Consider the following 22,077-nt stretch of genomic DNA (forward strand, 5'->3'; position numbering starts at 1 on the left):
CGAGGCCGTCTCGCGTCCGTCTCTTGTATTGCAAGCCTAGTCTCGGTTACCCAGGCTGCTCTGCGGGGCTCTTTCTCGCCGCCCCCACACGGCCGGAAGAGAACCCAGAGAAGTCTGGGTAATCGAGACCATCGTAAATCTAGCTCTCACACGCTGTTTTATTACAGATATACTTGCTATGGCGACGAGGGTTTACCGAGTATTTGCCTCGAAATCGATGACCAGTGTCTGCAGTGTCCGGTGTGTTTTGGACGATACGTAAAACCAAAGGTGTTGCCAAGTTGTGGCCACATAGTCTGTGAAGACTGTCTCAAGGGTTGCGTGGCTAGTGGTCGTCGGTCGCTGAAATGCCCGGTGTGTCGAAAAGAAAATCAATCCAGTAAGAGCAAACCCAGCGACGTGAGTTCGTTGCCTGACAGTCACGTGACAAAGTCCATCATGGCAATGGTTGAAAAGAGAGAACGCAGAGTCGAGAGAGACAGGCGAACCGACCGGCAGCCGAATTCATCATCCCGAGATGACGCAGCCCGTGGAAGGCATCGAGGACATGGAGGAGTCGACATTGAGGGCGCCGTCGTCGACCGCGACATCAGCCCGATCGGGGAAGCCGCAGGTGCAGCTTCTTCAAGTGATCTACAGACCGATAACGTCGAGGGATCGTCAGGCTCCCTCAGTCATTTTTGTCCGTTCTGTGGTTTTCCTTTCCCAGATGAGGATACCTTACAAGTACATGGAATGATGTGTATTCCCGATGAATCTGCATCCCTTCCAACCATTTCGTGAGTTGGAAGGACAATATATAGATCTACTTTTAAAACAAGGAAGATACTAGTACGAAATGTAAAAAATTCAACCTCCGTTTGAACTTTCATGGGCTTTACTACTACACTGGTAGTTCGAGTATCGGTCATTCAAAAGGACTGTTATGTGATATATGGCCTGCAATATTGGATTACGTACAGCGTCAGGGAATTCAACGTTTTAGGAGTGACTATACAGAACTGAATACGCGATATATTAAAGTACAATCTTATCGGCCGGTGACCTCGCTGCCAATCTATCATGTGTAAGTTTAGAAATTACGATCGCAACAATCAAAGCCTTTTACGTCGACTGAAGAAAGAATACTATCACAGCTATGCAGTAGGACCTATGCAAGAAACGCATCCGTACACAAGGATTATATTGTTTTCGCACCTACCACGAATTTTTCGTGCAAATGGAGGATGCAAGATTTCTATATCACCTTTGTCTGTCTGTTTTTCTGTCTGTCCCCTTCTCTCTCAAAGGTCATGTTTCCAAATGACAGAAAGGACTTTTAAGACTATGAAAGTTCGCGTCTTTACAAGAATACTTTTACTAAAACACAGTCCCTGCACCCACGTGGAGGAACTCTGACTAAAACAACAACTCCGTACTATTATTTACATTTCCGAAAGAAAAAAAACATTAGCATTAATATTCCATAATAATCGAGCGTAAAAGGAAACGAACAGCGCAAGTTTGAAGCTGTAGAATGACTTTTGAGGTTTCAGTTTAACTACCTGCATTGTTAATCGGATTTCCAGTTATTCTATTATGTCTATTAAACCAATCACGTTGTACTTGTTATGTTATCTTTATTTATTAAAGTGTCATGTGTGGACTTATATAATGCTACACCCAGCCCCTAGGGCTTACAAGACACTGGAGTAATACAGTTCTTTAAGTTATGAATAAATAAGCGTAAACATGCTGACACATTATACATAAATTCGTTTCTCTTACAAAAAGGATTACTTACAAAGTTTGCTAGGTCTACAGGCATGACTTTCAGTAAAAATTCTAGATTATATCAAAATGTGGGGATATTTCCCTTGCTTTTAAAAACAAAGACTCTCGAAGTTCACGATACAATCCACAATGAAAACGAAAATGTATCGCATCTTCAACTGCGTCTTCACAGAAATCGCATATTCTTTCCTTCCTATCTATATTTGAAAATCTACCTGTTTCAATTTTTAAAGGAAGAATACCTAGTCTGAATTGTGCTAAAAGTGATCTTTTACAACGTGACAAATTACCTGTTAAGTAATTTTCCAGACCATAATGTTTCTTGAATGTAATGTATGTTTTTAACTTAGGTTTGTACTCCTTCGAAAAATCATGTTGACAAGCGCATGCGCAGTGTGAAACTTGTTACAGCCTGCATCACAAGTCTTGCAGCTGAGCGATATGTACGCAGTCTACAAACAGTACAGTGAGATCGAAACAGAGTATGCGCCCTCAGCATGTTTGCGTATGTCGCCTCTTCATTTGCTTGCCCTCTTTTTCTTTCAGTGCACACCTCCTGTTAAGTATGATTATTGATGCAACGATCGTAAACACAGTGAGTGCGCATGCTCGTGTCCGGTGTGTGACCCTCGGCCTTTATTTTCACCCTCAACCATACATTGTGATGTTTAACGCTATCGTTCCATCTTCTGACCATCAGTCTGAACTAGAATTGGTTCGTTGAAAATCACACGGCAGTGTGCTTTTCATTGCCTCTGCCTTGTGTGTCAGCGCACTCAAGGGCGACGACCTATAAAATACTTATTTTTCGAGAAAAACATGTTGAAAATATAATCAAAAGTGACAGTGTCATTATGTTTTATTTCACACAATATTGAAAGAACAGCTTTGTATCCAGGTCTGCTGAACATCTTGGAACATCTTGGAATAGACTATTTGGTTTCTGGTAATCTCGATCCAGAGTCTTATCGCAGTCTGTGTAGGAATTGCAGGTGGCGACAAATGTGTACAACAGGTGAGGATTTATCACCCGACCCGTGTTTTTAAAGACAGCGCCTCTATTTATGTTTGTTTACTTTTTGAGTTTTAAATATTGTTATGTTTGATTTGATTAAACTGGTCCACAGTATTGCGTAATGCCTTACCATATCAATTTCTAGTTCTCCCCTCTAGATAGTGCTCGCCACCACACACTACCCTGACACGTACGGCGGGTCACAATTAGCTAAAGTCTAGCCTTTCCAAGGTTTGATTCATTGTTACGTCTTAAATGTTGTGAAACAAAATAAAGTATGACACAATGCAAATAGGGGCAGTCAAAACAAAAAGGTAGATAGGATTCCTCTTTCCCAAGTATTAAATACTGTTCGACCTTGATTCGACTGTGGTTCTTGTTATGTATTGGATAGTCTTTTGTGTCCCCATGAATGAGTGCAGGGCGAAGACCACATGAAAGCACTCTATTGTACCGATGAGTTCGTCGAGCAAATTTTTGGCGGGGGTGTGCTGCTCGTATTCCTGAATATGACCCGCTTTGAAATCAATGTTTTGATGTTTACTGACCGTGCTCTTATAAACTTACCGCATTTTGAGCCAATGCTTTGCTCTCTGTGTCGAAGATCACCGTAAAGAAAGTAGATCAAACTGAGGGATAAATCGAGTTCTCGAGTCCCACGCAGCTGCCACCCCCAACTCCCCGTGTGCAACATGCACTGACTTACACGTCTCATTTCATACAATCGAGAACGCATCACTTTTCCCTTGTACTGCTCGGTGATTTTATCGAAGTTTATCGCCGCCATGTTGAGTAATTCAGATCTTAGTACGAGGGAAACTACTGACGCTAACATTGGCAGCGATGTCAGTGACGATGAATACAACGAAAGTGATCGTCAGCGAATGGCTGCTGTGACCGACGCCGCCATTGCAGACGTTCGTGCCATGCCCCCGTCGGCATTTGCCACGGGTCACCTGCCCGCCGTAGTCGACGATGAAGTCACGCCTGATTCCGACCATCGTAGAGAAACAGCCAGCAGTACCGGCAGTAGAAATACATATGAGTCTAAATGCACCACCCCACCTGAGGCTGAGAAAGAGGCCAAGTTGAAGTAAGTGTGCAAATTACAACATGTGCTAGAATAAATGAATAATGTCAGTCCCGTCGTTTGTTGAACCGCCAACAAAGTGTACAGAATGTTTGAATGTAATCACTTATGCATCACGTCCTGCATGTTTGTGATAAAAGGACGCAAGGACACAATAGTGAAACCTGGTTCAATACGAGTTGTTTACACTCAGGCTAAAATCGTAATACCTATAATCGTGTGCTATAAACGACAATGTATTTACGTTTGAGAACTTTCACTGTTTTCAACACACTTTGCAATAGGTGCCCTACCCAACATGATTCGCGAGGCTTGCCTATCCGACATGACAGATCACGGGAACCGATCAACCAAAATGATCGGACTGACAATATCATGTTCTCAATATAATAGGTTATGCACGTCGTTATGTACGAGCGACTACAAAGATGTGTACAGCTTTGTTTTGCAGAGTTCATTAAATTAATATTTCAAATACATTATACTCAATACATATTACAATTTGATTTATATTAACAAAACTACATAGTGACAATAGAAGATAAAGTCAAATTGTGCACAAAAAGCGGAAAGCATCGGGTTACATTAATACTTTTGTCCAACGATTTAATGTAATTATTTGGAGCTCACGATGGCAACTATGACAGGACATTGTCTTGCAGTCCCAACTCTTACTTTATCCTTAGCTACAGAACTTGGGATAATGGTATTAGAAATGGAGAGGATGGCGTGATTCAATTTGTCTTAAAAAACGAGTAGAAGAGAACTGTAGCAAAATCACCCCTCCATAAAATAGAAGAAGCAGTAGAACATTAGAACTCTGTGTACCACATTGATATTATCACGACCGGATTCTCCACCACGCATTCCTCAAATATCAGTGTAGATTAAAGAATAGGTAATTTGTAAGGCTGAAGTAAATTTATACTCTGTTTTATCATATACCTACATTAACGTGCCTGTGTAAAGGTATGGAAAGTGCCTTCACATCTTTGCATTTTTTAACGTATCACGCCCCTGTCCGGTGCCCGAATATAGGCAACATTCTGGTTGCTACGCTCGTTGTCGGCAAATGCTCCATTCGTACACAAAGCAAGTGCGAGAAAGGAAAACGTCCGCTCGCTCAGATCATAGTTACGCTTGGCGACAGTGGAGCCGCGACGGTGACATCGGCTCATATTTCTAAATTCTAGTGAAATTCTGTAAGTGCGTGCCTGTCCAGTATAAATTACAATAAATCGACATCACGCTTTTGTCCTTCTTACACCCCGATTTCAGCCTGGATCTCTGTTGGTCACGTACTAGTTCGCATATTGCTTTGAGCGTTCTAGAATTCTGCAGGTACACAAATGACGTCATTATGTATGTCAATCCGCGACGGAAAGCGGACATCGCATTAATGAAAAATTGACACATATGGTGATAAGTTTTGATATCGCACGCATTTTTATCTCCTTAACAATGTTAAATATTATGTAAACTACATATTTATCATTCCATAAGGTATATGATAAAACCTTTACGGCCATGATACGGCTTTTGCGGCCCTCGGTCGTACGGCGTAAGGGCCCTCGCACGCTCGGGCCCTTCCGACCTCGGGCCGCAAAAGCCACAAAAGCCGTATTAGGGCTGTAGAGATTAATATCATACGTCACTGATTCCTTAGCAATTCGTGGACGGTGCCGCACCCGTGTTTTTTGAAAGAATTATTGATCAAGTTTTTGCTCTCCTCGTAAACGAAGTTCCATCGTCTCTCTGTTAGTTTCTTCTCGCGCAATAGTAGATTAATTTTGATTAAGTTGCTTGAGAATGAACGATACACTAATATGCATACTGAAACATCCATAAAGTTGACATATTGCTAAGTTCTTCATATGACACTAACAGTAATATATGCCATCAAACTTGCATTCACTCGACCTGTGCAGTTGTTTGATATACGCTACAATTCAAACAGTACTATACCACAAACATTTACATTTGTTCTGTACTCAAAGAAGCATACGTCTAGTGATGTAATATAGAAAGCAAATTGTTTCTAGGGATATCAGGGTACCACTATCGAATACCCAAATCATGTTTTGTTTCACTAAATCGCATAAGGCTCAACAAAGTTAAGATATGAAAAGTTTCGAAGTCTCAACCATTTTCGTTAAGATATTTCGTAAATGTAAATATCACCACCCGTTATACCTTACCCCATGTTGCCATCAATCAGGAGTAACCTATGATAGCTTACAGCAGATTTTACCATGAGAGTTTTATAATACGCAAGCAGTTTGGATCACCAAAAGTTACTCAGCATGCCAGAACCAACAGCAAAACTCACGATTCATTGCAATGACGTCATGAGAAAATTTAAAAGGAGTGCGAGTACTCAAAGTCTGACAACGATTTGCTTTCTATACTGACTGTAACACTATCTACCCACCCACCTACCTACCTACCTACCTACCTACCTACCCATCCACCCATCCATCGACCTTAGCTGTACATATTGTGTAGACAAAAGGTGCTGGTTGCAATGGCATTCACTGGATTGACTACAGCATTGTGAGCATTATGTAAATCTGTGTTAGCATAAATATACTAGTATTGTACGGCGTAATTTTTCATGGATAATGCTCGTGATACGTTCAGATAGCAGAACATATTGATTACACTTTATTCTAACCTTACATGCACAATGTGAATGAGAGTTACTACTTGCTAATGACAAACTAACTTTTGTTGTTGACGTTACAGATAATTCGCAACATTAATTACTGTCAATTGTTACTATTTCATATAGGAAAAATATGGGAAACAAGGCCTTGATTGTTAGCTACAGTTGGGGGAGTTCAATTAAAGGCGGGGTGACAGATTCAGTTCATCTGTTATCACGCTTACTACGTGCATTTGGAATGTCAATTTACTGTACCACATTACGAGCTACGGAAGAAGAAATCAAGGAAGCCAGAGAATATGGAGTTGAGCTCATTCCCCCATCTCCAATTCGAAAATTCAAGGTCAGAGGTGAAACACCTGATGCTGATTGGCTTTATCGCCACAAAAATTACTTTTCTGATTTGAAAGATTTGGCCAATGTCAGATTCGTTTTTGGAATTGGAATGGTAACATCCGAGGCTGCCTTCGAAATCGAACGAGACGTCTTCCCCAGAGCAGCATTCTACTTGATAAACCTGTACGACAGTGATCTTATAACCCCTGTTATTGCGGATTGTGTTCATTCGGAGCTTGAGTTTCGTCGAGAAGAGTTGTTGAAAGAAGGCCAGGATGCCAACTCTGTCTTTTCTGTCGGAGGCAGTATCTTTAGGAAATACAAAAAGTTGTATCGCTCAGCGGACAAAAAATAAAACACGACAGATTATCACCAATGGTGGATGAAGAGAACTTCAAGCTTCCTTCTCCAGAACCTCTCGACGAAGATGAAAACTTCCAAATCTTGTCCCTGTTCCAAGAGCACGAACTTGGCAACCTTAAAAGCGACAGTGTTATAGTAAAGGCTATGAATTCTGTTGCAGACTTATTTTATAATCACAGAAGATCACCGCCAACATGGAAAATTCTCGGAGTTCCAAAGCGATGTGAATCCGACCTTCTGGACCGTTTAAATCTACATTCCAAATTAGATGTCGTACTGGCTCGAATGCCTTCAGACAAACGTCTTAAAGACGAGCTTTGTCAGTGCCATCTCGTTCTTGTTCCACCATCTTCTGACCATTACGTCAATTTAACGCTTGCATCCATGTGTGCTGCTGTACCCATAATTATTCCCTGGAGATCTCAGAGCCACGAGCTAATTCAGCGACATCTTCGTCGTCATGAAATTTGGCTCGTTGTCGACATGAGCGAGGCTGAACCGCTAAGGGAAGGTATCATGAGGTACCTATGCAACTACAAGGTCGCCCTGAAAAAGGCCAAGGACATTAGGAATGATGTGCGGAATCAAGTTAGGCAGGAGTTGGAGAGTATCAACGACATTTTCTTTGAAGTGGTGAAAGAAGACGCGGATGTCATACACGGAGTTATCTTACAAAGACAGAAGTCACCGGAGGAAAAGCAACAAGGTATCTACAATTCTCCTTGTTTCCCTTTCACAATCATGAAAAATCTTGGTGATTGTTTACTGGGGAGTTTAAATGTTTCCTTAGGCATTGATGTGGGCTAAAAGAGTGAAATATCGAATAAACTTTCTGCACCTGTTTGTGTTGTTATTGTTCATTTAGGTGCTATGCTGATGATTTTCTCTTACTTTAACATCAGCGTTTCAGTGGCATTTTTTATGTAATACTTGTATCTGTTCATCGCATTTCATTTCAATATCGTTCAATCTGTCACTATATATATATTCTGAGCTTCTGTCGTTGAGGGCATAATGCATCATATCTCGGGAAAATATACAGGAATGTGAAGGAAAGTTGACCGTTAATTGTTATTTTACAGATAATGAAGACGATAAAGAAAACGAAGGAACGAGGAAGGAGTCTAGCCAAAGTTCAAGAAAAAGGAAATGGCAGGGACGAGATCCAGGTACCGGTACACTTGAAATTTCACATTCGTTACTCTTGATTATGAATTTCTGACCAAATCTATATTTAATGTATGATTATTGTTGTTGTGTCGTGAAAAGGCGCCTCAACGTGACTACTACTCACATAACTATTATGTTATTTCTATCTTTCCTTTGCAGGTGTAATGAAAGTGAAGGTACAAGTGAGTGAAGTTGTTCCAGAGAGTGGAAGAACGGTTGAGGAGGTTGAGAGAGGTTTCTATGAAAGTCAGGAAGTCAAGGAGAAGACTGAGGAAGTTGGTCAGATGCTTGATGGGCAGCGTGATGGCATGAAAGTGAAGGATATTGGTCATGAAAGTATTTCCTATACAATGGCGTGCCAATCGCTAGATGCACTGGAATGCCTAATGAGGAAATATGAGAATGGTAAACTTCAGGATATGATGGAAGATGAATTCCTATCTGATGAACTTCTCGATAAAATTGGGGCGTATTACCTAGCGATTGATGTAACCATAGACTATGAGGAGTATTTGATGTGCAGAAAGGAGCTAATCCAGATGTATGGTGAGCAGTTATTTTTAACATAAGGTGTCTGCATTCTTACACGAAAACATATACCTTATAATATTACCTTTTCTATAGAGGGCAGGCAAAAAAACTTCTTGCAAGGCGTCTGTTTGATGGTCATGTTTTGGCCTTGAAACGGCAAGTGTTTAGGTCTGGGATGCACGTGATATCTCAATATTCTATGTTATTCATCCATCCGAATAGAGCATAAGATCGAGGAACCAGCCAGCTTAGTTTCCAGCTTGCTACACGTCTTCCTTACTATAGGGAAGGATAATATGATACAAAATTCTGCAGCCTTTCCTGATTTATTTTCACACCTAGGCCTTTTGTAGAGAGCATTCACTGGGGTCGGATGGTATATAAGCGTTTTGAATTAAGCCCTCTAAAATATAACTACATCGTTGTTTACAGGAACACATCACTAGTAATTCTGTATATTACCGCTCCATAAATGAGCTGAACAGGTGTTCAAAATTGTTGCTCTGTTGCGTAAATCTTTGCTTAGTCCGCGGCCATGTTATACGGAGACGACGTCAACTCAGAAGACGGATGTTGTCGCTGCTTTTTAAAAGACGCGCCAACACTTCAAAGTACCACGACTAAAAATCAATTACCTCACTTTGGGTTATATTAATTCGAAAATGCTTTTTAACCTTTTCTTGCCCGTATTTCACCTAAGGAAACTCTAAAGCTAGTACCCTTCATAATAAAATACTAATCATAGGACATTAACGAACGGAGAATGACAAACAGATTGTACATTATTTCAAAATATACAAGAATTGGAAATTGCCGCAACTCGTAGTGGTAACGGTTTGGTAAAATCTGACCTTTTGATTTCGGAGATCATATATAACTCGGAAGTGTTTTTAAACTCAATAACCTAACATAACGTTAAAGCTAGTAACTGCAATGATCTAATTTGACAGACATACTGTATATTATTTCAAATATACAACAATTCGAAATTGCCGCCACTCTTATTGGTAACAGTTCGGGAAAAACTAGCAGTTTCAACTGTCTCTAAATCGTCCTTTCCTGTCGCCCCTCCAAATATTACCTTTATCAACTGGGTAAAAAGTATTTTCCACTCATACCATTTTTTCATTTTTCATTTCTATTTTGTAATCATTCTACATCTGTCGGGTAAATCTGTTTTTGTCGAGAATGCAAGTATGTTTGTGTGCCTGTTTGGAGTACCTTACTTCCATGCTGTAACGTTTCTGCCCATTCACATCTTTTTGAATGTTTTCTTTCGTTAAAGGGGAACCTGTGAATGATGGTCAACAGCAAGGGGACATTCAATCTATGGGAGAAAGCCATGAGTCAGAAACCTCGCAAGAGAAGATTGACGGTGCAGCCAGAAGAGTGAATAGAGCCAGATACCTCCTGAAGTCTTTCGAGAAGGAGGGCGGTAAAGTGACGGAGAGCCAGATAAATATGCTTGACCAGCTTTTGAAAGAAAAGGAAGAGAAGAGACAGTTGGAGCATAAGCTGTCTCTGCAAGCATCTGGGATGGAAGAAATTGTGCATTGGGAGCATGTTGAAAGAGGTGCCAAATATAACTTATAATATTTCTTTCAGGTTGACTATTTTAATTGAATAAATGCGATTACAATATTTCCAATCTCACATATGGATATATGACATACATCTTTTTTTACTTGGGCACAATTGCTCCCAGTCAAATATCACTATACTCAAGATTCAGGCTGGCTTGATACTTAATGAACAGATACTGTCAAGCACTTGTGATGGTTCATTAACAGGCGAGTGAAGTGTCAAGTAAGCCTGTTAAACATTTGAAAAGTATTATGTGAACCTTTTTATTTTATTTTCTTCTCAGGGTCTTCTGGCATATTACGACTCCACGACTCAGAACTCAGCCAGGCGACAAACTTACATCAACTGACTGAAGACCAGATCACCGACTTGAATGAAGGTCTCAAGTCAGAGATTGCCAAACAAACTCATGATGGTAGAGTAGCGAGGGCAATGCATAGAGAACGTGGACGAGGAAGGGATATATGGAGATCATCTCTGGTCGAAGGAAAGAAATTGACCGAACGAGAATTCAACCCACTTTTCAGTGAGTTTATTCAAGTAAAGACGGATATGCGAGAGCTGGAGACAAATCGGCCTGAGGCAACCATTAAAAACGAGAAGCTATTGGCTGATGTTGAGGCTATTGTACAAGACGCCGATATCGATGAAGAAATGAAAGAGCTATATATTGAAAAAGAAGGATCGACAAGGGTAAGTTGCTCTCTGACCCCTTGCCATAGACTCATTAATATATATTAAAGAGATACACTTCCAAAACAATTTGAAACAGGACTACTTTGAAGAAACTTACATGCGTTTCATGGAGAGAAAAATACATCATAATAGTTGTGAGATTGAAGATGGCTCTTTCAGTTTCTTTTGAATACAATGTGTCGGGAAAAGTATACTTTATATGATTATCAGGTGTCCAGGTTGATCGGACAATCTTCTTATTTGCATTGTTTTGGCCGGTATTAATGCTTCATGTCAAATTTGAGGTGAAAAGTCGGATTCCTTGATATTTTGAAGTGAGTTTCAAAATTAGAACCTAAGCAATAAAAAGTACTATATCCAGTCAGAGCGAATGATATTATCTACCCAAACGTAAGCAACAAAAAGCAAACCATGACTACAAAGGAAAGAGTACATGTACCCATGTCTAGGTCCTTGATGTCTAACTTTAGAACAATTAGTTTAATATAATCTCTTTAAAAAGTTGAAATTCAGTATCTGTTGAGCTAACATAGAATGTAGCCGCAATTTAAATGGTAAACAAGAAATTTGCTGGTTGTTATTTCCTGGCTTCTACTTTTCTTTTTTGCGGTCTTTAATTTCTTCTTGATTATCAATTAAAGATAATACTTTACTGTACCATGGTAAAATGAGACGTACACAAGTCATTTTTGCCTTAAGTTTTTGTGTTACTTTGACCTTTACTTTTATTATAGGGATTCCAATTCAAAATACTGTCCGGAAGATATCGCGATATGGTAATGGTCCAGGAGAAGTCTGTAGACCATGGGCATTGGTTATAAATAAGAATGGAGAGGTAGTTGTTTGTGACAAAGGACCCGACGAAGGGCCCGTTGACCAGCCTGGCAGCGTGAAGACCATAGCACCGGACACTGCTCAAGTTCTATCAATTATAACATTTCACTGCTTACCGGAAACGTTCAGGCCAACAGGAGTAGCAATAGATGATCAGGGTGTGTACTATATTGCAGACGACGGCAACCAATGCATTGTAGTGTGCGATGCTCTGGGAAAATTCGAACAAACTATAGACTTGGGAGAAGTGAGTTCGCCTGAGATATGCCTTGGTCAAGGCAATGATATTTTCGTAGCAGATTATAATGGACATGTGATGAAATACAACAAAGCTGGCAAAAAGATAGCGACTAGGGAGCTTACTTCGCCGTGGTCTCCGACGATGAATAGTAAAAACCAACTCTTGTGTCAGGCAGTAGTGATGGATGTGTCTATGTTTTAGACGGTGATCTTAACATATTGTACACATTTGGAGAGGAGGAACTGACTGAGCCAATGGGGCTCAGTGTCGATGCGATGGGAGAGAATGTTTACGTAGCTAATTATACCTCAGTGGCGATCTTCAGTGCACAGGGTGAGCATTTGAAATATGTAAAGTTGAAGGCACCCCGGAGAAATTAGCAGTATTTGCAGATGGTAGAATTGTTTACGTTGATTCTAGTGATTCCAACGAGTTGTGTCTGAAGGTTATTTAAATAACCTCTTCTTGCCATTAAGGCAAGTGAAAACATGAATTTGTACATCACAGAATGAACACACGACTATTTATCTAGCATAGCATAGTACGGGATTTAATTGAATTGTTTGTACACTTGTTCCCTCTAGAGGTTCAGTTCAATGATCAGTGATTGGTAAGTTTTTGCAGAACAACTCTTCAACAAATAAATTGAATGTTGTTATGTATTTCATGTACATTGCCTCGGCGTAAATAGGTAAGGATTTCATAGCTTTAGGGAAATCAGATCTTCCGAGTGAAAGATGAAATCTTTGGTTGAAATTGTGTACTTTTATGCATATGTTTGAAATTAACTTTTGACTAAATTTTCATATTCTTGAGTGGTGCTAGTATTTTCATTCTCGTGTTACCGATTATGGTTTTTATTATTATACACAGACCAGCATCCCAACATTACCAAATCAGAGAAAAAAAGTTATTTATTGCGTTGTTTTGTGTTCTACAAGTTTGAGTTTGCATGACTGGATAGTTTTATTCTCAAAGAATTGTATAAGCACATTCTAATATGTACGATTTCTATGTAATTCAACATTGCCCCTCGAACATTCTGCTGCTGCTTAAAGTTATTAAATCGTGTTTCAATGTTATTTGAAATGACTAGCTTGTTAGTATATAGTGTATACAAGGGAGCCTGCTGTAATTGCTTAGGCGTGTTGAAATTTTCCAAATATTATTATGTGAACTTTGGTTTCCAGTCCAAGCCCTGGGATATAAGTCTTTCATGACTATCACTCTGACTCTGAGTATTAGTAAATCTTTAACTCTTAAAGAAATCATTCACTTTCACATGTTTCAGGTGTTACGATTGTAATTTTAAAGTAAAAGTATTACAGGAATATGTACAATTTTGTTGAACTCATAACGAACGTTCACTGGGATAAACAATTTCACACGGTACAACGTGGAGGGTCTTTTCTTTTGTTTACTGAAGTATCATTACCGGTAGTTCTTTTATTAACTCAAGTATCGTTGCCGATGTGTTAATTAACATACAATGCAACTACCGGTCAGACAAATACGAACAAAAGATGTTTACTGACATTGACATTGATACTGGTACTCGAATGGACAATTAAGCTAAAACAATGAAGTGTGACACCGATATGGTTACGTCACTTTGGTCATCGCTTAATTGACTTTGGCATGAAACAATGGCTCATACATACATAATCAAATTCTGGCTCCACAAATCTTGACCATGCAACGTTAGTAACTATTATTTTTAGAAGTCGGCATTTGTCAAAAGAACATTATAAATATTAAGAGGCGTTGGTTGGGATGCCAACTCAGCAGAATAATTATGTATATCTTTAAAACATTCTTCCAATCAAGTAATTGTGATTTCATTTCTTATCCAATCACTGTACTTGTCATACTTTTCAACCAATGTACGTATACTTCCTGTGATGTATTTTACATGTTCAGGTTACTCCCTTAAAATTGTCTATTTAATGTGAAGTTTCATGTGTATAGGTAGATTTTAAGATCTTCAGATTTGCAGACTTTCCGATTTTCGGAGTATATCAGATTGGACTCTAGACTTTAGATTCAAGACTTTGTGGGGGAGGCATAGACTTTTGTCGGTCTAGGCTTCCCCTGGCCTCGGCATGACTTTCTGATGTAAGAGCATGACTTTCTGGTCGGTCAAGCTGACAGCGTTTGCAATAAACATCGTCCACTTCAACTTACGACGTCTCTGTGTAGTAGCATCCTGTGTTACCTCACAGCGAGTTAATTCCCTAGCTGAAGTCATCAACCGTTAAAACAGCCGGCAACACAGGTTATGTAGTGAAAAGGACATAACGAGAGACAAACAGATATTTCGGCTTCAATATGGATGAAGAATTGTGAAACATGCTCATGTTTGAACAATACAGTTCCATTACAGAATAACCTTATAACGCCAAACGATTATCCTGCGAAGGACCTTTCGATATATTAAGTTATTTTTCTGACTGTTGCTTTCTGTCATATTGTATCGCCAAAGTTGGGAAAGTGTAGACATTTTATCTCGAAGCGTTCTTCACGTGGCCAAGGTGTGTGAAGGTTGGTTCAAGATCGTACGATAAGGAGATAGGAGATAGCGTCATACTTTTAATTAATTATTTATAAACGTTGAATGAGAACAATCAAGAACAGGGTATTCTATGGTGTAATCTTGTTTAATCTTAAAAAGCAATCAAATACACGCGGGAAATGGTGACCATTGTATGAAGATGATAATTTTGTAGTTATGTAAGTTTAGAAATATCTTTAACTTTGTAATGAATTCACACCAGATACATTCAGAGTGAGACCTAAGACGCTGAACGTTACGTTTGTCATCTCGTAATAAAGTTCAAAGTTGTGCTACAATCTACATCTTGGCATGTCAGCTGCAGTTACTGAAAGCATTACGATCCAGATTGGTACCTCAACTCGTAATTCCCCTAACTACGAACGTGTCAAATTGGTGTGAGAATCCGGGTATACTGAAGCAGGACGAATATATGATTCTTAGATCTGGTGGTGGTGTCAATGAGGGGCGTGTACGAGAGATGGCAGACCCGGCTGATGGATCACTGACCAGTAGCGCGATCGAATATATGGTGTTATAACACACCACATGCTCATTCCGTGTCGCGATTCGCCAGAATACGTCACGTGACGAGAAAATAGATACGTCTAGTCCCCACCGGATCGACAAAAGTGACGTCAGAGGGCATTTTTTGAAAAGCTATTTCCCTAGGGAAATAGTTCTGACCAAATTTAGAAAAGTGCCCGTCACGTGACCGTAGTGTCGTCTGCAGCTTTTCAACAATGGCGGGTGACTAGAACGTGATGTCCGTCCGGGATAGGTGACGACACATTCTCTAAAACAGATTTTCCAACATTTTCCAACATTCCAACAGCGTAGGAACTTGAACAGCTCATCGACGGAAAAGATTAAAGTGCAACTGAGGATGTCGCTAGGTATGCTTAGAATATTTTTTGAAAGAAAGTGGTACCACGTACAACTGAAACCGCTGTGGAAACATCGCCCAGTAAACTTGTCACAATGGATTGTGGCAGTGCAAAATATCAAAACACATTAAAAACTATATAACAATACAACATGAGCATGTGGCGTGTTATAAAACACCTATAGCCTGGTCTTTATTCGGGCTATAGCGCTCGTCTATTACCCCTCGTGGCCGTGTGTTACCAGAAACACATCGCTATACCCCTCGGCCTACGGCCTCGGGGAATAGCGATGTGTTTCTGGTAACACACGGCCCCTCGGGTAATACACGGGCGCTATAGCCCTCATGACCAGGCAATAGGTGTTTAATATGTAACGGCGCATCGAAGATATACCTCAGCGGACATCAGACGTCCGAGGTAGGCTGTGTGACATTATTAGTGTTGGTGCTAACGTCATGTCTCGAAGACACACTGGGCGAGAGAGAGGTTGTCTACAGAAACGGCTGAAGAAGTTTGAAATGTTTGTGAGTCTAGAACAAGTACAACCATCCAATGTCAACGATATCATAAGTCGAAATCGGGATATTCCATGGTGTGATCCTGTATACTCTTAGGAAACAAAGACAGGTTGGAAAATTTCCACGTGGTAACCATTATATGATGATGGTAATTTTGTTGTTATGTAAGATTAGAAACATATATAACTTTGTACAGCATGTACACAAGGGACAGATGCACAATCAGAATGGGAGACCTGGCGTGTTACGGTTGCCATCTCGAATAAACATCTAAGGTTGTGCTACAATCTATATCTTGGTGTGTAAGCTTCAGTCACTGAAAGCATTACGATCCAGACTCTTACCTCAACTCGTAATTCCCCTAACTACGAGCGTGACAGAGTGTTGTCTTAGTTTATTGTTGTATGATGAGAAGTACGCGTACATGTTGTTTTGTTGTTTCTCTCCTCAGTCGGCTAGTAATGACTGTGCTTGTGATCCGTAAGTGAATGCAATTGTCCTGTTTGAATTGAGTTTTGGAGATGTAGCGATATTGAGGTTTATCGCATTTATTTTGGTGTTTATTTGTAAAATTTCTTGATTATATTTTTGTGTTCGATGTTTTGCTTTTGTTGTTTTCTTTTCAAGATTTTTGGAGATAGAGCCTCGCAAATTGTACAGAGGTTGCTATTGCTGCAATCAAGTGATACCTATCTGTTGTTGCTATGGTTATATCCTAAGCCTTTGACCATGACATCAGAATACACCTAACAGAATTACGTCATCCTTATCAACATCCGCCACCTTCCAGCTGTCAACAAATCACCCTTACAGACCAATTGAACAATATAAATGTTGTAATTTTCGAGTGATTTTCATCTGATTTCTATTTTATTTTTATTAGATAGAGTAGCTGTAATTTGAGTTTGTAATTACATACATGTATATCGTGTACGTTTATTAATCTTTCTGTACATATCTTAAATGCGTTAATGAAAGTCAGCACTTTTTATAAAAAGAATTTATCATGACACTTCATGCTAACTTGTAAAAAATGTGATGTACGTGTGAAAATATATGCCAAGTGCAAATGTCACTTGTTGATCAGAGTAACCTCCATAATCCTCTTACATACTAGAACAAAGGCGATCCCAGGGATAAACCGTGCATATAATGGTACGTATCATGGCACACATGCTGGTATCACCTGGTCAAATCGGCACAAATTGTCATTTTACAGTTTAACTCATTCGGCAGATAACTCAAGATGCCCGGGCCATGACCATTGGAACGCCAGAACTGGTGCATCTCGGCCTGATTCAAAATACAATTTTTGAAGTTTCACCGACTTATAAGAGGACGCCTGGAAGCATTTTTACAGGAGGCCAAATGAAGCCTCCAATTATTTGTAAGTGACGGAATATTAAGTAGGTTATGTCAATATTTTTTTGAATGCTCAGTTTACGAATAAAGGTCTCTGCACATTTAGGTAGAGAGAGCTATAACGCAATGGGCTTTCATTGGAGGTACGCCATTAATGCCATCGGTCTCGGGAATTGGCATAACTGTATCAATATTAAAGATGTACTTCTGGACACTCGTCAAGGGCGAAATTATAATTCTCTGTTAAAATGGGATTGTCGCCTTACCTTTTCAAAATCGTACCAGAAACAGAATGGCATTGTTACAAAGCATGATTACCCCAACCTAACTTGCAGTTGTTTTGGATAGAATTATTTCTGGCAAGTGTCAGCAAGCGGCAGAGGACAGAGCGTGTTTACATTTGTTGCGACTTAGGATTTAGCTGGCGGAGTGTTGTGCTTCTAGCATTCGTCGCAGAAAGTAGTCCAAATCTGATAACTGACATAAGACATACCACATGGTGACACATGCCGTAAATAGGAATTACAAGTAAGTTTAAGAAATGAATATCTGTATGTTCAAATTGTTCTACTTTCTTGAGGCATTAACTTACTCTTTGATTGAATGGATATTTTTCTTTTTTCCGGAAATCGTGCCCAAGCCGACGGATCCGCATTCTTCTGTCGCTGACTGGCAGCCGTCGTACTTCGGGTGAGCCATGCCATTGTTCGTCGGAATGACCGCACTGACTGCCGGTAAAATGCGTCGATACGTTGGTATTTAACTCGATCCTGTTAGACATTTCCGTTCACTTTTAGGTTACCTGACAAAAACGACACCATTTTGTGTCAAATAAATCAACGTGAATGATTATGGCAGCCATTAATCACGGAAACAGATTTAGCGGGTGCCCCTCTGTGTATGTGTGTCTCTGTCTGTGTGGGGAGACAGAGACAGAGACAGACAGAGAGACAGACAGAGATAGCCAGAGACAGAGAGACGGAGGCAGACAGTCCTTAATAAGCTTGAATACCAAAATTGATTCAGAGTAATTTGTAGGGAGACGACAATTTTCCTTTTTCATGTACTCTGTTATAATGTTAGTTGTACAGTAATATGCCATCTTGCCGTGTGAGGGCGGTCTTCCTTGATCTCGGGTAAAGGTGAGGCCACGCGTGGTACATAGCACGTCACACACAAAACGCGACGACCTTTACTCAATAACATTTGTACCTTGAACGAGATATCTTTATCTCGATTCAGACCGCAATGTTGTATTGCTGTTGCAGGGCGTTCTTCGTTTGCCTTCAGTACAGTCATTTTGTGTCTGCTTCTCTCTGACGCTACACGTTTTTTTTCACGTGAATCCATTTGGCTAAAAAATAGTAGGCATTTATCCTGTAAAGAATCAACGTGGAGTTTTTCTTTTTCATACATAGTTATCGTGTTTTAATGTGTATTTTCGTGTATATACGAGTTCAGACATAAAACAGAAAGATATAAAACAGAGCAGGAATGCTTATACCCCAAAAGTAATTCTGACAGACGATGTATAGCTCCATAATCACAACTGTAAATTGTTCATGTGTTTGATCCCACAAACATCAACGGTTCATTTTTTTCGGGTAAACGCGAAGCAAAGGTGGTCGCGGCTTACACAGATCCCCGCGCAAACATGAAACATGCTTTCCTTGCTTAAGGACGAACGCGCCTCGGGGACAGATATTTGGACACTCAAATTTCTACGATTCTTTTCTGATCTAACACTTGTTGTGGATGGCTTATTTCAAAGCTCTTGGAGAAAGAAAAAAAATTCACTGTCTTAGTTTTTCGAAAATCTAAACTTTAATTTTTCCCAAAGATTGAACATATGGATGGTGGCCATTTTAAATTTCAGATATCCCAAAATGTAAGGTAATTTGTTTCTCTAGTTCGAAACTTTGCACGATGGCCCCCGATTGTATTGATTTTGTAAGAGAATAGTTGAAAGTTTCATTGAAGAAAGTTTGCGAAAAAGTTTGTCTTTCACTTTCGAGGTGCATACTACCTTAAAACCCAGAGATATTTTTTCGCGAGTGTAAACAAAAAACAACATAAACCAAATACACGGGTAAGAAATATGAGGTGTCCTTGGTCATAGAAACACAAAAGACATTCTGTTTCGTGCTGTAGCCGTAAGGTCCCTGACATGGCTACCAACTCGATGCCTGAACACGATAAATACGCCTTTGCAAGTGTGCAGGCCTGCCCTCCTCGTAAATTGTAAAAGAGAGGGAGTCCATAAATGATGTACGATGTCTCCGCCCCTCTTATAGCGACCACTTTGCGGACTAAGCTTATAGGTTATCAATTGAAGCGCACAAAGAGTGGCATTGTAGGAGGCAGCGTGGCATCGACGGAGAGATTCACAGCGTTTGATCTTGGGCTCCCGTGTCTTGCCGTTTGCGCGTTAGTTGAGGTTGAGTGGTTTGCCGGGAGTTCTACTCTTGGTTAGAAATTGACACTTACATTGACTGTTCGATTGACGTCGGGTTTTCCTTCGTTTGCAAACTAATTTAAGGGGAGAACCATTTGCGGAGAGGCTGAAGGACTTTTGGAAAAAAATTGTCGACTCCTGAAGAAGAAGAAAAAAATGATCCAGTAATGTCTTAACGCCCAGCAATGACAGAAAATAGAAAAAATTGCTGCCGCATTGGCGCGTAAAAAATGCTGCCATGTCCATTTCCTCCAGCGCCCCCCGAAATCAAATGGTTCTCCCTAATGAAGACTATCACTGTGTAAAGGGTAGCACTCATTTCACCGGTGCCGTCTGAGATGTTAAAGCGTGATCCAATTTGTTGCGTAGATTGATATGCAACTAGGGGCCTTCACGTTCAATATTGGGCGAAATTGACAATGTCATATACGATGGCAGCTGCTGACATGTCACATAGGGGTCACAATCCCCTTCAATATATCCAGATACTTTCTCTGTAAAACTTATTACATACATCTAAACAAACTTTGTAATGTTTGCAACGACACTCAGTGTCGGTAAGTGCAATTTGCCCACTGCAGAGTTAACATACAAAATATTTATTGTTGTTTTTTGGTCAACTAGAAACATGCATTGTAGCACAGTATGTCCATCTACTTCGCCGCGACTCGAAGATGCCAAGGCTTAAAATAGGCAAGTCTGAGACCATTAACTCTATATATTTCGATGACATCCGCAGGGTATATGTACAAGCAAGCATGGCATGGGAAGACAGGCAACTGACTAGTCCCATGCGGCGGTGCTTAGAGCCGGCGCTATTAGGGTCCTGACCCATGACGGATTCGTTGTAAATAGCAAATAGGAGGAACCGATGGAGTGAATGGTCGCCGGAACAATAGCTGATTGTTCTCAGGCGTTCGTCCCCACTTCACTGTAGGCGCGAAGGCCATGGCACTTTTTTGTTGAAATCCCAGCCTCCACTTATCTGATAAGGTCGTTAAAATGTCACCATATGTTACCAATGTATCCCGGATTTCGTGAGTGATGTTGTGTTATCGGCTCGTAATCTTTTGTAAACTGAACACTCCATTCTGCGAGTCAAGGTATCGAATTTACGACGCAGGGCAGGCCAATCCATTTTGCAAGAGATCCATGACCTCTTCCCGCCCCGTCCCCGCTCTGCAGACGACAGTTTTACACTTGTTGCAACATGATGAATGTGGGTCGCGCACCGTTGGCAGACGAATATGCCCACATGTTGTAGATATTCACAGCGTCCTCCCCCCTTTTCGACTGATAAGGAAGCAGTAACGATAAAAAACTGCAGAATTCACAGTTGCTAACCTCGGTAATTTTAAAAGTAGTTTTTGGTTGAAAGTTAAAAAGACGCAGGGGCGTATTTGGTCCTAGACCTTGCAAAATATGGCGCAGCACACACTGTGAATATGAACAATTCAATAAAAAGCAAATCAGAGACAAGGTTGGACTCATGAAATTCATGAATATAAGTGAATATAAACAAACATATATATATATATATATATATATATATATATATATATATATATATATATAAATATATATATATAAACACATATATATATATGATCATATATATAAGATCAAAGCAGTATTATATATTCATATATGATCAAAAGCAGTATTATATATATATATATATTATATATATATATATATATATATATATATATATATATATATATATATATATATATATATATATGACAAAATGTAGTTGTGACGTTACATTTTCTACCACTTCCCGCGCAACTGAACTCACGAACGTATCAAGTCGTGGACAGCAAGAGCCATCGATAATAGATAGGAGCTTTATAAATAGAAATGCATCGATAAACTTTGTAAGCCAACAGATAGGCAGAGTACTGTGCCATCAGTCTCCTCAAATCAATGACTCGGGGTGTTGACCTCCACCTCCTTCCCAAGGCGATAAACGCAATGCAGCTTCAGTGCGTGGCCCGCGCCAA

General features: G+C 40.0%; 1 protein-coding gene across 1 annotated transcript; it reads left to right on the forward strand.

Annotated features, from left to right (window-relative positions):
• The first annotated feature begins 6,546 nt into the window (after window positions 1–6,546).
• On the forward strand, window positions 6,547–12,499 carry LOC139130266 (uncharacterized). Its single transcript, XM_070696019.1, has 6 exons — window positions 6,547–7,948; window positions 8,325–8,411; window positions 8,572–8,958; window positions 10,229–10,516; window positions 10,811–11,220; window positions 11,987–12,499. Exons 1-6 carry the CDS (start codon window positions 7,255–7,257, stop codon window positions 12,497–12,499), a joined length of 2,379 nt encoding a protein of 792 aa, XP_070552120.1. The 5' UTR covers window positions 6,547–7,254.
• The last annotated feature ends 9,578 nt before the right edge of the window (window positions 12,500–22,077 follow it).

Source organism: Ptychodera flava, chromosome 3 (assembly GCF_041260155.1).
Source record: "Ptychodera flava strain L36383 chromosome 3, AS_Pfla_20210202, whole genome shotgun sequence".
Classification (NCBI taxonomy): Eukaryota; Metazoa; Hemichordata; class Enteropneusta; family Ptychoderidae; genus Ptychodera; species Ptychodera flava.

Bases quoted from the DNA above. Each gene is read 5' to 3' on its own strand.
- LOC139130266 (XM_070696019.1), top strand. From the start codon at position 7,255: ATGGTGGATGAAGAGAACTTCAAGCTTCCTTCTCCAGAACCTCTCGAC. The intron at 10,517-10,810 runs GTGCCAAATATA...TTTTCTTCTCAG, and splicing joins TTGGGAGCATGTTGAAAGAG to GGTCTTCTGGCATATTACGA. The intron at 11,221-11,986 runs GTAAGTTGCTCT...ACTGTCCGGAAG, and splicing joins AAAAAGAAGGATCGACAAGG to ATATCGCGATATGGTAATGG.